The following is a 16,811-nucleotide window of genomic DNA, read 5'->3' on the forward strand; positions in this document are numbered from 1 at the left end:
GACTGCAGCCTACCAGGCTCCTCCATCCATGGGATTTTCCAGGCAAGAGTACTGGAGTGGAGTGCCATTGCAGCAGGCCCAAAGTCTGCCCACCACTCACTTCCTCCAAAGAAGGCACTGCTGCCTAAGATTCATCTGGAATTGTTCAGAAACATGTGAAATGATCATAAATACATTTGTATAATACATGTGTAAAGGAGTTAATACATTCAAAATAAATCTTTAGGGAGCTGGCATTCACTGGACCTTTCCTTACACAGAGCATGGTGCCTCCACGCAAGAAGACATACTTGACTCCTAATTGACACACCTTCGTATGATCACAAAAAAGGTGATGGGTTTTATTTTCTTGGGCTCCAAAATCACTGCAGACGGTGACTGCAGCCAAGAAATTAAAAGAAGCTTGTTCCTTGGAAAGAAAGCTATGACACACCTAGACAGCATATTAAAAAGCAGAGACATCATTATGCTGACAAACGTCTATATAATCAAAGCTACGATTTTTCCAGTAGTCATGTATGGATGTGAGAGTTGGACCATAAAGAAGGTAGAGTGCCAAAGAACTGATGCTTTTGAATTGTGGCGCTGGAGAAGACTCTTGAGAGTCCCTTGGACAGCAAGGAGATCAAACTGGTCAGTTCTAAAGGAAATCAACCCTGAATATTCATTGGAAGGACTGATGCTGAAGCTGGCCACCTGATACAAAGAGCAGACTCATTGGAAAAGACCCTGATGCTGAGAGAGATTGAAGGCTAAAGGGGAAGGGGGCGACAGACAATGAGATGGTTAGATAGCATCACTGACTCAGTGGACACGAGTCTGAGCAAACTCCAGGAAATAGTGGACAGGCAAGCCTGGCCATGCTGCAGTCCATGCGGTCTCAAAGAGTCAGACACGACTTAGTGATTGAACAACAACAACATATGATCACAGGATGGAACTTGATATTGAAAGAGACAGACCTGAGTTCCAGTCTCAACTCTACCACTTCGTCATGGGATCGTGTTACGATTTTCTTAACCTCTCTGAGTTTTATTAATACTGTCCTCCTCTGAAAAACAGTGATAACCGTAACTACTCCCTATAGAGTCTCCACCTAAGTGTAAATTACTCAGTTTAGAGGAGCACCGTTGGCTCCTCTAAAAACAGCTCACAGTTACCATTTATAATTGTTATTATTTTTACTTTCCCGTTCTCTGAAAAGTGAAACACATTTTGTTTATGAAGCTAACTGCCCAGGCTCAATGTCCCAGTTTAAAAAAAAAAAAAAAAAGTAATAATCCAGCCCTCCAGTAGTACATTCCTTTCTGCCATCCTCCAAACTGAGGATTGAGAGCATGCTTCCAAAACACACAGCTGTCTAACATGCTAAGAGCAATAATGAGTTGCCATGATATCCAGGGATAACAAAATTAACAACATTCTCTCCCCCAAAAAAATCTCCTCTGGGGAGAGTTAGCAATTATTTCAATCAAATGTTCAGTGGTGACAAAGAAAGGACTTGGGTTGGAACCTTAGTAAGATATATCCCCTTCTGTCAGTGAAACTTGTTCAAAGTTACCATAAATACACCAAATCGTTGCTCGTCCTTTCCCAAGTCGTTCCAAAGACAAGATCAAAGGTGGAGCTGCCAGATTTGCTGCCAGTAAGTGGGCAGTCAGGGCAGCAGGAGCAAGACTGGCATTTTATCTTCCTTGTATAGCCGCACACACCCCATGGAGTGTGTTTCTTGATAGTATTACTCCGTTCAGAGCCTCAAGCCTGGTAAGTCCATCTTGAAGGAATAAGATTCCACTGGAGAGACCCAGGAAAGGGACAGAGTGTGGCACAAATGAAGTTTCAATCTATTCTTCTCACCGTGGCCGTTCTGTGCTTCCATACAGATAAGATCAAATGCAAAAGGCCTCACCCCTGTAGCCCTGAAAGTCTGTCCACTGGCAGCAGGTCTGCTAGATCCACCAGCCTTTCAGTCATGTCCAGTTTGGCCACCACCCTCCAGATGTGGTCATTAATTCCTGCAGACCTTGCCACAGTGCCAAGTACCGAAGACAGCACAGCAACCCTGGCTATGGACGGTAGGGATGGGATATGGGCTCTGGATGCTTTGATCTATTTGCTTCTCCATTTATATATGGATTCTGGAGAGAGGCTTCCCAGCTGGTGCAGTTGGTAAAGAATCTCCCTGCCAATGGAGGATATGTAGGGAAACCCAGGTACGATCCCTGGGGCTGGAAGATCTCCTGGAGGAGGAAATGGCAACCCACTCCAGTATTATTGCCTGGAGAATCCCATGGACAGAGGAGCCTGGACGGGGTCCAGGAGGACCCCAGTTCACGGGGTCACAAAGAGTCAAACATGACTTAGCACTCAAGTACCCTGTACCTTACTTTGGACAGAGAGGTGGTTTTGGAAGGAGAAATGCTTTGGCAAACTCTTGACTATACAGACTGTTTCATTCATACCAAGGAGTATGTTCCCTCTGAAGGGACATAGAAAGATAGAGCTCCCAAAGTGTCAGGTTTTTGTCACAGTACCTTAAAGCAACATTTATACATTGCAACTATTCTGCAGAGAAAAGAAGAATGTGTGGGCTGTTAAGAGAGGCTGAACAAAGCACCTGCCACCACAGTTGTCACTGGAGAGTAATTCGGTCCAGGTTAACCTCTCCAAACCACAGGACGACCATCCATCACCCCTAACAGACAGCTCTCTGTGTCATTACCATGGTAACAGTTCTCATTCCTTCCTAACAATCCCTGACACCACACATCAAAGTTTTAAAATCAAATCATGGTTACAGACTATAAAGAGAACTCACCCGCTTATGTGCCAACATCCACATGATTCTTCCCAGCTAAGAAGCTATGTTTTTTTAAACAGTTTTTGATTCTTTGGTATTCATCAATGTCCCTAGACAAATTTTAAGTTAAACTGTTAATAGCAATGACCACTGGTCAAAAGCCAAGGGTGGCATATCATTTGAGCAGATAAATAGCAAAGCAGGATGCAATCAAAGGCAATTTACTGGGATTTTGAAACATCATTAAGAAAGAGGGGAAAGAACCTTACGACTCTTGCTTGCATGATCACTGACGGGTATTTAGAGAAAACAAACACACAGTTTATCAGCAATTCCCTCCTGCCTCCAAGCCCAACTCAGAGCCCATTTATTCAGATGCCAAAGCATTACTTGGGGGAACAGCAGTTATCTTGGTGATAAACGACATCCCCATCCAGCCAGGGTAGGTAAGTGAGATCCAAAACCCAATTTCAGAAGCCTCTTTGGTTGTTTCAGGGTGAGCGAACACACATGTGTAATTATAAAGTTCTTTCCCTACTATGAGTATGAATACAGGAAGCTTATATTTAAAAGTTTCTGTTTCAGGATAGAAAGCTATTAAGAAAACCATCAAAAGTCCCCAAGACCAAGAGGTAAATGAATATGTGGAGTCTCCTGTACTATCATTTTCAAAGTTTATACTATAAAAAATTTCAAACATGCAGAAAAGTCAACAAAATAATGTGAGGAACTTTTTGTGCCCGTGACCAAACTTTGTCCAATATTTATGCCTGGCTATATTGACATTAGGCCTTTTCTTTTCCTTAATAAATAAATTACTACACAGGAAAATAAAAAATCTGTGTGTAGCCCTCCCAATTCCATGCACCTGCTTTCCTAAACAATATAACAGTATCAGTCTGCACGTTTTCCAGCATTATATACATGGTATCAATCTACAGCTTGTTTTTCCTCAGCCTTGTATTTCTAAATCTTATCTGTCTTAATACAGTTAGGTCTGGGTCATCCATTTTCAGGTTTCCTTAGTGGGGCAGTAGGAAAGAATCCGCCCAGCAATGTAAGGAGACAGGAGACAAGGTTTCGATTCCTAGGTCAAGAAGATACCCTGGAGAAGGAAATGGCAACCCACTCCAGTATTCTTGCCTGGAAAATTCCATGGACAGAGGAGCCTGGTAGGCCACAGTCCAGGGGGTCACAAAGAGTTGGACTCAACTGAGCATGCGCGAACACACACACACACACACACACACACACACACACACACACACTCATTTTCTTATTGCATGAATTTAACTGCATGAATATAATACATATGATTTTTTCCTCTGAAGGCAGTTAGACTGTTTGAGACTTTTCATTAGCATAAACAACAGAGACATGAACATTCCTCTCCCACTGTCCCGTTGCCTACACGCAGTGATTTCTCAGGGTGTGAACACAGGTGGAAGTGCCGGATTAAGGGCTTCTGTGTGTATGTGCAGTTTCAGGTCCTGCCACATGGCTTCCAAAGTAATTGTACCAAATGACACTCCCACCATCAGGGGATGAGAGTGCCTATTGTTCTGCACCCGTGTCATCAAGCGATAGCATCAGACTCATGCTGCCTGTCCGATGGGTATGAAACGGTACCTCGTTTTCGTTTGTGTTTTCTTGATTACCAGGAAAGTCCTTTTCATGTTCACTCAACATAGATCTTCATTTCTATGAATTGCCAATTTTTCTACTTACATTTTTTCCATTTTTCAAGCTGTCTTTTTACACTTATTCTGGGCTGAGCTGGGTCTTTGTGACTTTTTGTGGGCTTTTCCCTAGCCGCAGCGAGCAGGGGCTACTCTCTAGCTGTGCAAGGGCTTCTCACTGCGGCGGCTCCTCTTGTTGTGGAGCATGGGTTCTACAGCTCAGGCTTCAGTAGTCATGGCACATGGGCTTAGTTGTTCCCTGGCATGTGGGATCTTCCCAGACCAGGGATCGAACCCAGTCCCCAGCATTGGTAGGCAGATTCTTATCCACTGCGCCACCAGGGAAGTCCTACTTGCATGTTTTTTTCTTAATTGGTCTGGAAGAGATGTTTATATATTCTGTGACTTTGGGAAAGTTACTTAATTTCTCAGCTTCCCATTAGAAAAGTAGAGATAACATCTCTTAGGAATAATCGGAAGCAGATCAAAAAGCACTGAGTCCAGTGCCTGTTACACATAGAGCCTCAAAACAAGTCACTATTTCCATTATTGTGATGAAGATGAAGAATGAGGTTTAGAGTATGCATTTGTAGCCTTCCTCCCCAGTTCACAGCTCCTTTGGGATAAATGCTGCAGGACTCAGGAAGGGGACTCCGAGCATCTCTTACTCCGACTTCCCCTAGACACAAGAACATAATAGGATTCTGTTGTTTACAAGTCTCTATGAGGAACGTGTGCAGTGCTGATTCTCCCAGACAGCTTAAACGAAACATCAAAGTGACACATCCTCCAATCTACAAGCGACCGTGATCTTGTCTGCAAAAGGACCATGACCCTGAATTTCAAGTACCTGCATGAAAAGGGAGGGGGGCAGGAGATGGTAGAAACTGGCAGTTAAGTCAGTGCTAGAGATCTGTTGGTGTTCCTGGGTTGGAAGCACAGCCTTGACTTCATGAGATGCCACCAAGCCCAAGACCTCTGCATGTCCCTCACAGAAGAATTGCAAAAAGACAATCATCCTATCACATATCAAACACAGAAGTGTTTTTTTTAATAGTGACCAAAAGTACATTGACATCACCTCAGTAGCAAGCACTCTGTGAAAATACTTATGTATCCCTGCTATCCAGAAGCACATGTTTCTAAGGGCATGGTGGTGCACTAGAGAGATGTAATAAAAAGGAATCACGTAAGCCTCTCTGCTCAGACTCTTAACATATTTAATTTTGTGCCAAGAGCCTCCCAGGTTGGCTTCGACTCAGCTGCATCTTGGCTTCTCCTTGGAGAAAAGCCACGTTCATCCTCATGAACTCTGCCAGGGGAGTCGGGAGCGTTTACAGCTGACCTCCAGGCCGATCAAGAAGTCCTGACATCAGCTTCAACAGGTGACTGGCACCTCATCTCTCCCTCCAGATTCAGTTTCCACCAGCACTCAAGAAACCAGAGACTTTCCTCAGTGACCCTCCTCCTGCTTTCTGCAGAGCAATCATGTGTAAGCGTCAACTCCAGCCCAAATATAATTAGACCCTCTTCTGATATCTATCTGGGTGTACTGCTTTCTTCCTTAAATGTGTGCCAAGTTTCCGCTTCCAAGAAGTTAAATCGCCATATAAAAATGCCCTGGTGATGATAAGTAATTAGACACTGTAATGGAAAATTAACTTTGTTTTTATTTAGAGCATTCATTTTAACAAGACATTTCTTTTTCTAACTGTTATTAAACTGCAATAAAAATAAATTAAATTCTGAGGGTTTGCAAGGCATTTCTGGTGAAAAACAAACAGCTCTCCTCCTGGACAAGAGTATTTCTGATTTTATTAATATCACTAAGCTGGTGCATGGTCCTGATCTAAACCCCATTCTTGATCAATCCTAAGGCCAGTTCTAATCCTGTCGTCTGTGTTATGGAAGGAGAAACAACCATTCCAACATCACAGCAGCTGAAATGGAGGCAGGCATGCCGGGTGGGATGGAGGGCCTTTGCCTCACATGGGAAGTCTATACCCGAAGGTTCTCTATTTTTCTTTCTCTCCTTCCTCCTCTTTGTCGTACTGTTCCCAAAAGACCTGCAGCCCAGTGATTCGCAACAGGCCAGAGAGCACCTGTTGGTTTTGGCAAGTTCTGAGTTAGAAGGGGGTGAAGCTAGCAGAGTCGGGGGTCCATGAGAAAAACACCACCAACTCAAAATCAGAATGGACACTGACACTCCCCAAGAGAACGCAGAATGAGACCCCTATCTATCCATCTAACCAAAGCCCCATGGCCTCTAATCATATTCCAGCTAGGAGGTCAGCAATGGTGTCGCCAAGGGACCCAAAGTATCTTCACTCTGGATAGATAGAGATGATGTAGGCTCCAACACCAAAGTCCCCAGAAAGCAGGGCGCTTCTGGTCCGTGCCCTGCCTAACTTCCACCCCTGATCCTCTTCCTTCTGACCTCAAAACAAAGTGCAAACAGCACCTAAAAATGCTCTGAGTTCACACAGGCTCAGTCCTGTACCGTGAGGCCTAAATGTCAGGCAGGGCACTGGCGCCAGGCTCTTCCCTGAGGGGTCCCCAGGGAGGTGTCTAAGTAAAATCAACGTTGGTCATTTCCTCTCCACTCAGGGACAGAAGAATCTTAGAAGCCACCTTTGTGTCACCCCTACAGTCACCCTGAAGGGTGCTGTGCTACATATAAGGTGGAATCAAGTGGCTTCAAGAGTTTCAAAGAAACCTACTCTTTTTCTTTTTCCCTATTCCGTCTCTTTTCTCATTTTCATCTCTCTTTACAATCTCAACAAAGTCTTACCATTGTTACTACTTTTCACATAGATTTCTTGGATATAAAAATGTAACAGTCTTTTCATTTAGATTTCCGAGGTATGTTAAAACTAGCAACTTTATACGGGCTATGCTGGGATCACAAATTCTATTTTCAACCCAGAGATACAACTGACACTGTAGGAAACTGGTTTCATAAAAGATTTATTATATATACAGTGTCAGTTGAGTTGCATTTAAGGAGGTTAATATGACAATTTAGGTGCTGATAATACCCTTCAGGTGGAGCTCAAAGAAAAAATTCCAGATGGTAAGCAAAAGGATTTAATTGTTATGCGTGCGTGCTCAGTCGCTTCAGTCATGAAGTTCAGTCGTCTCCGACTCTCTGCAACCCTGCCAGGCTCCCCTGTCCACGAGATTCTCCAGGCAAGAATACTGGAGTGGGTTGCTATGTCCTTAATGTCCACAAGTCTAAATTGCCCAAACAGACTTCAGAGGACCACAAAGAAAACTAGGCAGTGGCTCTACAGGTACTTCAGAGAAAGGTTTAAAATATCCCCACTGTTAGTCAAGACTTTAAATAAACTTAAAAATAATGAGACTGCCATCACCAACCAAGTGTAAATATTTGTTGAATTAAATTACTGAGTTAAATGATACTGAAGATTATAGACTTTTGGAAAGGCATTTTTAACTTGCTAAATTTGGAATCACTTTCCCATTTCCCATTAGAAAAAGCAGAACCAGAGAAGAAACTGCTAATAAACTCCTTAAAACTGACTCCAAAGGAATCCCCTTAGCCTCTCTATTTTGCAGAGGCGTTATAAAATTTGAGGAGGAAAGAGATGACAGCTGAGGATCCCAAAAGAGCTCAGTATCCCAAAAGAGCTCCACTCCAAATATATTCTGACCCTGAGTCCTCTACCCCATTCATTCCTCAGTTTATTTACCCTGAGAATGGGAACAGGAAAGACAGAGATGAGTAATTGCTAATAAAAGCCCATTTGCCTCTGGCAGAAATACAAATGCCTGTTGATAAAGACCATTTTCCAAACCCAGAGTTTATATTTCTCCATCAACATTTCAGGGCCCAGGAGCCAGGCTCCCAAGATCCAATGGGTTTTGGGCTCTAATTTTAAAAAACTGAGCTACAATCTGGGGACTCATTGGAGCCAACTCATGAAGCAGCAGCCAGCTCCCTAACTCCCAAAGAAGTCATCACACATGTCCACACCTCATTTCATTCTTAACCAGGATGACACTCAATCTTTATGATAAAAATTGAACCCGAGGACACCACCCAAAAGAACTTGTTTCTCTTAGACCCACCAAAGAATAAAATGTTCTCAAAGCCACCTCCTATGATAAACACCCTTCCCCACATGCCCCTTTTAATTGACTGGCTGACTGTCTCCTGGGTGTGACTGTGCGGATTTATCCCGGGTGTGTAACTGAGTTGGAAAAATCTTCCTGAGTTCTGAGTACCCTAATATGAAAGGCAGCAGTGTACAGTGTGGGCTGAAAGTACATCTAAGCTGTCATATGTCACTGATGTGACCACAGCATTTTTTTTTTAACTTTTAATTTTGTACTGGGTATAGTCAATTAACAGACAATGTTGTGATAGCTTCAGGTGAAGTGAAGGGTCTTAGCCATACATTACATGAAACTCTTCTCCATACTGTGGCAGCCTGGATGGGAGGGGAGTTTGGGGACTTTGCAAAAAATAAAAGTATGTCTACTTGGGAAGCTTGGTCTATGATTGGTATGTTTTCTTCCAGCTCTAAAACTCACCAGTCAGCTCTACAATACTGGCCACTGGAGGTCCCGGAGACAGTCAACAGAACCCAGAGAAGAGAAAAGGAATTAAACTATAGGTTTCAGTAAGATCACTGAAAATCATGTAGTGGTCACGGGTTATAAAATGTTCAGATATCACAGTCAGCTCCCCCTAAATGTGCATGTCGAAGACCTAGGGTAATTCTAGGTTATAAGTATCAATAATTATAATGCTACATGTAATTATGCACAGTGCATTGGTTTCTCAGTATCCTCATATGAAAACTCATAGGGTAAATTGTAACAACTCGTTTTTGTGATTCAAATTACTCATTTTTTCCAAACACTCCTCAAATTTAGAAACCCTGCCCTTTTCTAAAGATCAAACTGAAAGAGAGATTCTTCCAAAGGAACTGTGACGATACCTCTGCAATGTTCTGTCCTGAGAAGCCAGTTCAAGCGACTCTCCCACCAAGAAACAGTCATCACAACCAGAAAAATAAAACAATGCACCAAAGAGTTAAATATGATATCATACACTGCAAGTCGTATTTCACTTCAATCACTGTCAACATTCTAATATTTATGAGAGATCATCACTGGCTTCTAAACGGCAATATCGTTCCCCTCTGAATAAAGATTACTATTATCAGATTTTAAAATATGAACAACATGTTATAAACTCAATTCTAAACATGTTCCACATTCATCAATGCTTGGAATAACAATTTTTTTTGAATAGAGACTCTCTTTAAGTTATTTCATTTTAAATTTAATGACAAATGTTCCTTTAGTTTGGCTTTAAGAAAAGGATTGCTTCACTCAATATCTATTATATGATGTAAGAGATCTATTAGGAAACTTAAATCCATTTAGAGATTGCATCCTAAAACTAAAATTACTATATTTTAATAAGAAAAGACCTGTTCAAACAAATAGTTTTTTTTTGAAGATGAGTATTCCATCAAGGTTAGAGTATCTAATAATAAATTACTGTCAAGCGATTATCTGCCTGATGAAAAATGTTTCCATTTCTCAGTTTACTTGAATACATGCTCTTCTGCCTGAGGAGATCGCTATCATAAATTGACATTTGGATGGCTAAATCTAAACAACACAGATTGCTTAATTATGTAGAGGCTTCTAAAACACTGTAGCTTTTTCTCTACAATTTTATGTACTTATTGTGGAGGGTAGTCACTTTACTATCTTAGTTTTCATTATTTTATCTGACAAAGTTCACTTCTCTTAGTTATTTAACCTTAAAACAGCAAAACCAAAGGATGAGACAGTTCAGTAACTTTAATTCCAATTATGCCTTTCACTTGATTTGAATATTTTATTCATTGGTTCCACCAAAAGTGCTAAGGTATTTATTTCTATCCTATATATACATATATATGTATATATAGTTTCCTTACGGATGCCAGCAACTTATTGCTGTTTTTTTCAATTAATAAAAATTAAGTTAAAAAAAAACTAAGTTCATCCAATCTAAGATTTGTGAACCTGAATATTACTGTTAAAAGCAAAACCTTCAAAGCGTGGTATTTGCAAAGCCTTTGAGAAGTCGTTAATGGTATTCCCATGATCTAATACATGTAAGGCTTTAACTGTAATCGTAAACCCACTGAAAGCTTATGATCTGAAAGGATGGACTATTGTAGCCAGTTTTCTTGGGTTTAATTCCACTGGCCAATCCCAGTTTCTATATTTTAAATCTCAACTAAAGCAAAATCATAACACACTTTTCAAAAGAACAACCTAAAGAAATCAAGCGCGGGAATGATAGGGAAAGAATGTCAGTGCCAACAACCATGCTTCCCAACAAACCATCAAAGCACTTCAAGAGTACAAGACTGAGCAAAACGTTTAGTTTGTGAAATATGTGCAATTCACTCTTAACACTCACAAAAGTACATATGAATCATTGTATTTTCCTCTGATTTATGTCCCGCACAAGATTCAATAAAACATAGAACTTACTCAGCCTTGACTGATGACTGGATCATTGTTTTTGGAGGCTATTTATTACTCTTTTTCTGGCATGATTTCTTCTATGACCCAACTCTGTGACTGCTAAAAGCCAGGAAAAGCTGCCTTCAAGTCAACGCATGGTACAAAGTCACTAAAAAGTTTGCAGGCATCAGCCTATGCCAAGGTGCTTAGGAAAAGTTGTTCTGCTTTGTCATAGGGACCCCCAGGTATGCAATGTCTTTGCAGGGTTCATGGAGATTTATGATTAAAACAGAGCCTCTCTTTTTCCTTTAAGGGATTTGAGTTTTTTCAGGAAATAATTTTTCATACTCAATACAAGATTCAGCCTACCTCCTCTCTTCAAGATCTATGTGGACGAGTCATCCCAGGGCTAATGCACAGCAGACACACAAAAGTAAAAACATCAACATCAACCATATCTGTCTTGTTTCTAAAATTTCTTCTTCATTTCTTGTTTCGTAAATTTCTTGGCTTTTGAAATTCAGTATTTCAAGTCTTGCTCTGGGCTATCAGATCTAGCTTCACCTTACAGACAAATTGTATTTTACAAAGGAGTAACTGAATAGAATATTCATTTATTACCAAACACATGTAGCAACAACTTGGTTGTGAAAGAACTACTATATCTATTCATACACTTATTTACTGATTTCCCTAAAGAGCCTGTCAATGGAGCCAACAGAAAATGTAGTATTCCAAGCACTGTGTATCAGCAGTTGGCCCAAGATTACAAAATCATCTTTGAAAACCATTGCTAACACTTCCCTTTACTTTTTCAATGTTAGTACAATTAAATTCATTTATTTCATATCACCCATGCAACAAACATAACTTCAAAGGGTCTTTCAGTTTGGAAATACTAAACTTTTTACCTTCAGTTAAAGCACAGTCAACAGGTTTTTTTGATTAAAAAAAATTTTTTTTGCTACACCCACGTTTGGATAGTCTAAATCCAAATTATAATGCTTTTATAATTATAATACCAGGGCACTATGAAACTTGGAGCTTCTCTTAATGTAAAGTTTTTTTTAATACCTTTGGATTTATTTTCTACATAAACCTACGACTTTTAAAATATATTTATTAAGTGCTCTTTATCTTTCCCAAGGGTCTTAGCTCTTATGGAGAAAGGAAACCAGACCTGAGGACCGTTTTTATTGTGAGCATTGTTTCTCACTCGCTTAGAACTCAGGGGGTTGTGCTTGCCGCACAACGCCACACTTCCCAGTACTACTTCCTCAGAAGGCGATCCTTTAAAGTAAACTTCAGCGGACTCACGATTTTTCTGGGAGCCTCAGGATACTACTGATTTACATGTAAAATTCTCACTGGAGACAGGAGGGGGTTGGACGAGTTAACTCAGGTGAGAAACAATGATATAGGCGCTGAACCAGGTCAGGGGGTGCCTTTTGTGCCCGAAAACAAGCCTTTTCTGCCGGAAAACCACAGCGGCCCTGGGAAGAAGGAAGGTTCTCCTGCCGGCGGATCCCAAGGCGCTGCGGAGCCGCCGTTTCTTGGGGGCGCGCTGCCGTGACTGCGTTTCCAAACTGGCCATCGACACCTTGCAGGGCCTTTCCCCAAGATGCAGAGGCCTCTGCCATGCTAGCCGCGGAGAATCCTAGTTACCTTGCAGGGGCCCAGAATTCCCGGGTTCCTTCCTCTCGCCCTCGGGTGCGAGAACAGAGGTGGTCAAGCGCCCGACCCCGGTGCCAAAGCTGCCGCACCCCACTGCGCCCCCGCGGGCCGTCTTACCGGTACAGGAATGCAGGGGCTTGGGTCGCACGACCAGCGACGGGCACACGGAGTAGAGGGAAAGTTTCTCAAAGTAATCGCAGGTCTCCTTGGAGAGGATCTCGTCGATCATGAAAGTCTTGTAGCGCCGCCTGGCTGCTTTGAGTTGGCCGGGCGAGCTCAGCCTCAGCTCCGCGTGGCAGTGCATGGTGAGCCCGGACGAGCTCCCGCCAGCCGGGGCCGTGGGGCTGGCGCGCCGGCGGGGGCCTCGGCACGGCTCCTCCGCGGCCGGGAGGCGGCGGGGCTCAGGAGGCGTGCGGAGGGGAGGCGGCACCGGGCGCGCCGGCCTCGCGTCTAGACCCACCCGCGGATCAGCATCTTCGCGGAGCGTTTTGGGGACATCGCAGCTGTCAATCAGCGCGCGCTTCCTGCGCGGCCGGGTGCGGAGCTGCGCCTAGGGCTGGCCGCCTAGGGGCGTCGGCGCCCACCCCGCCCAGCCCGCCTGTACAACCCGGCGCGGACCTGCGCGCCTAGTGCCTGCCGCTCGCGATCGCCTCCTCCCGCCTCTCAGCGTCTAGCGCTCTTCTGCCTGCCTATTTTAAGACACTTGCTTTGGCTCTCCTCCCCGCCCCCCTCCCGGGACGAGCTCCAGGTGTGTGTGCAGTGTGCGCGCCCATGTGTGCGCGCGGTGAGGGGAGCGCGCGCCGCCCCCGCCTGCCGGCCAGGCCTCAGCTGGCCGCTGCCCGCGCCGAGCCCGACGCTCTGGGCATGATGCGCTCCCGGTCCCGCTCCCATCGCCAGCACCCAGCCGGCCGGCACGTCCTGATCTGTTACTAGAAAGAAGTGGAGACCTCGCCGTGGCTCCCGAGACTGCGGACCCCAGAATCGGCGACCCCCAGCATCTGGTTGCCTTCTTCCCTCTCCACCTGGACTTCCGGAGGCCGTTTCCCGAGGACCACGGCATCCCCTCGTGTTCCTTAGGCTCGCAGCCCACGCCCAGCCCGCGCGCTCCAGCACTCGGAGTGTGCGCTGGGATCGCGAACTTAATGGTTCCACGGAGATCCCAAGCCATCAATGACCCTAGCGCTGTCCGTTATCCCACCAGTAAACTAAAAAAAGAGAGAGAGAGGAGTCAGTAAAAACGTGTTTTTAATTCTTTAACTCTGTTTATAAAACTTTTTTCGTCTCCAGGAGGACCAGCGGAGCGTGACTGCCGGTGCGGCCGGTCCTCGGGCAGCCGACCGGTTGGTGGCTCCTGGCGCCGAATACTCGGGCACCGCGGCGTTCCTTCCCCAGGTCCCTGGCGACGCGCAGGGTTCGGGGACTCTTTGAGGACACGCGTTCATGAAGTGTTTTGTCTTTTGCCTCCTGGGTGCCTAACTTCTGAGTCTTCTCCAATTAGTAGCTGAACGAACTTTTGTTTTCAGTTGAAATTGTTGGGCGAGGGGACCCCACCCAGCCTAAGCACCCGGACTGACAGTCCTGCCTGCATGCTCCCCGCGCGCCCGAGCTCCGCAGAAACTGTCGGTGCTGCCAGTTCCTCGCGATTTTGTCTGGAAATGGGTTTGCTGGGGGCCGTAAGGAGTATTAAGAATTATAGATGCGGATGGCCTTCGCCGAGACCGAGTTTGTGGCTGGTGACATCTCACGGTCTCGATCGCGGCGGGCTCACCGCGGAGCTGCTTGTCCTGGAGCCGGAGTCGCCGCGAAGCAAGTGAACGCGCGCGCCTGGGCGAGTGGTTCGACTCCAAGGGAAGAGCCACGCCTGGAGAACTAATATCGAGGCACTTAGAAAAAAAAGTAGTAATAAACCGAATTATAGCCTTACATTAGACGTGACCCGCCTCGCGCCTTTGAGGAACTTCATTCCCAAAGTGTTCGCGTGCACCCTGCCTCCCCTCCGCCCCTCCCCTGCATTTAGTACGATTTTCGTTTATTCTCGTATCTCCTTATGCTCATCATTCTTCTCCCCTCGGAGAGACAGGTCGAGGGCCCGCGGGAGCTGCGGCCCTGTGTCCGGGTGACGGCGCGCGTCCCGCCACAAGGCCTGGAGGTCGCCCTGCTGGGCCCCGGTGCGCCCCCAGCTGTGGTTGCGGGTTCCAAGGCCTGTCCTCCGCCCCGAGCCTGGCCAAGGATGCTTCGGGCTCAGTCCGGGCAGCGCCACCCGGCGCCTTCAGAACACGCTGCGCCACGAACTGGGGACAGACAGTCCCAGGGGTGCGGCATTGAAGCAGAGGACGTTGTTGAGTGCGGAGCTAAATTTCCTGCTGGAAAGTGCCGCGCTGTCTGCAGCGACGAGAAACAATGTTTGGTGGGAGCCGAGGGCGCGGCGTGCTGGGGGTGGGCCTCTGCATCGCACCTAGCGACCCTGGCGAGGGATCGAGCGATAACGGCTTGAACCCTCTGTCGGGCCTTCACGGAACGCGCGCGCCCTTTGGTCCGTCTTTTCCTCCACCTCTTGCCCGGTCCTCCCCTCGCCGGCTCTTCCTGGCCCTTCCACCGCCACCGTCCCTTTCCCTCGCTTGCGCCCATTTCTCCTTCCCCCACTATTCCCAGCGCTTTGGGCCTCCTCTGCTCGATCGAACTCCTGCTTTTCCCCTTCTCCCCATCTGCCAGCCTGATTTCTTTTTCTTTCTTTCCTCTCTTCCTTTCCTTGCTCCTTCTTGTCCTCTCCCTCCCCCTCTCTTTAGACACGCATGTGAAGCCGCGCTCCTGTGCCCCTGCATCGCCGCTCTGCCACCCGGACGGCTGCGGGTGGCTCTCGGGACTGGACTGCGCCGAAGCCCCAGCCGCCCGTTCTGGGGGGAACCGGTCTCGCCTCTGCCCGCCGCGCCCTCCAGCCCGCGTTCCTCCCAGAGTGCACACGAGCACTGCACAACGTTCGCTCAGACTCTCCCGCAACTGGTCCTGCGATTGGAAATCTGCAGCGTATTAAATAGCTACATAATAAATTAAGTAATAATTCCTGGACTTTCCGTCTTTTCTATTTTCTACCACAGACGCAAGAAATCTCAGAAGGGGTCTGAGAGCCCAAGTCTCCAGGTAGAGTGGAGAGGGATGCCTGATCTTGGAGTCTGGAGCCTCCAGCTCTGTGTTGCTTATAATCAAAGACAAGCCTGTTTTCTCATTTGTACGTGACCATCATAATATCTGTTGCACAAGGTTGGCGTTTCATGATCCATGCCTTTTTACAGCTCTTGCCCTCAATGAGCATGCCCAAGGCACCCCATCCCCTCCCTCGTTCTCTGCCTGAAAAAGTGATTCAGGGCCCATCTCATATGTTACCTCCTCTGGAAAAATACCCCCCACTTCTCAAGACTGGGGTTGGTGTTCCTATCTTAGGGGTTTCTTTACCTAATTACTGTCTTCTCTGTGTTAGTGTCACCCACTGAACAATTCATCTTGTATCACCAAGACCAGCATAGCACCTGGCACAATGTAGGTTCTCAGTACATGTCATGAATAAGTTAATGCATGAAAGTTTGGATCATTGTATAATGTGTGTAAGACTCAAGAACTTGGTGGGACTTCAGAATCTTCACTAGTTCTACTGAATTTGTCTTTCTCCTTAAATCCATCTCTCCTTCCTTTGTAGTTTTGATTTTTCAGCAATGGCATTTAGCCCAGCTCCCATTTTGCTCTCATCTCTCTCTTTTCACTCCCCTTCTCCTGATCTCAGACTGTAAAGGGCTTCTGTAGAAGGAAGCACACCCCAGCTGTCAATCACAAAGTGGGGCTTTGGTCAGGAATAGTCCGGGGTTTAGTTTCCAACATTAATGAAGTGGCTGGAACAGCAAACATCTGCCAAAGAGCCTCAAACCTTTTCCAGCTGCTGGAGACCCACAGACACTTCCCAGCCTCCTGTGACGACTGTGCCCCAGCGGTGTCTGCCCCTCTACCGGGAGGAACACACACGGAGAGAAACAGACCCGTCTGTACCCAGCCATTCTTGCTCAGGCAGGCAGGAAAGGGGATAAAAATGCACACCCCCAGGAGGCTTCAGGAGCTCAGCTCCCCTCCCCCATCTGGCGTCTCATTCCTGGGGATAGGGCCAGCCAGAA

The 16,811-nt window shown here is 45.8% G+C and overlaps 1 protein-coding gene across 1 annotated transcript in view; it reads right to left on the minus strand.

Annotated features, from left to right (window-relative positions):
- Positions 1-12,958, minus strand: part of BARX2 (BARX homeobox 2) — a 73,811-nt gene extending 60,853 nt beyond the window's left edge. Inside the window, exon 1 of the mRNA XM_068979204.1 lies at positions 12,772-12,958. Coding sequence (XP_068835305.1) covers positions 12,772-12,958 — 187 coding nt within the window. The remainder of the gene's footprint in view (positions 1-12,771) is intronic.
- Positions 12,959-16,811: the final 3,853 nt, after the last annotated feature.

Source organism: Capricornis sumatraensis, chromosome 8 (genome assembly GCF_032405125.1).
Source record: "Capricornis sumatraensis isolate serow.1 chromosome 8, serow.2, whole genome shotgun sequence".
NCBI lineage: Eukaryota > Metazoa > Chordata > Mammalia > Artiodactyla > Bovidae > Capricornis > Capricornis sumatraensis.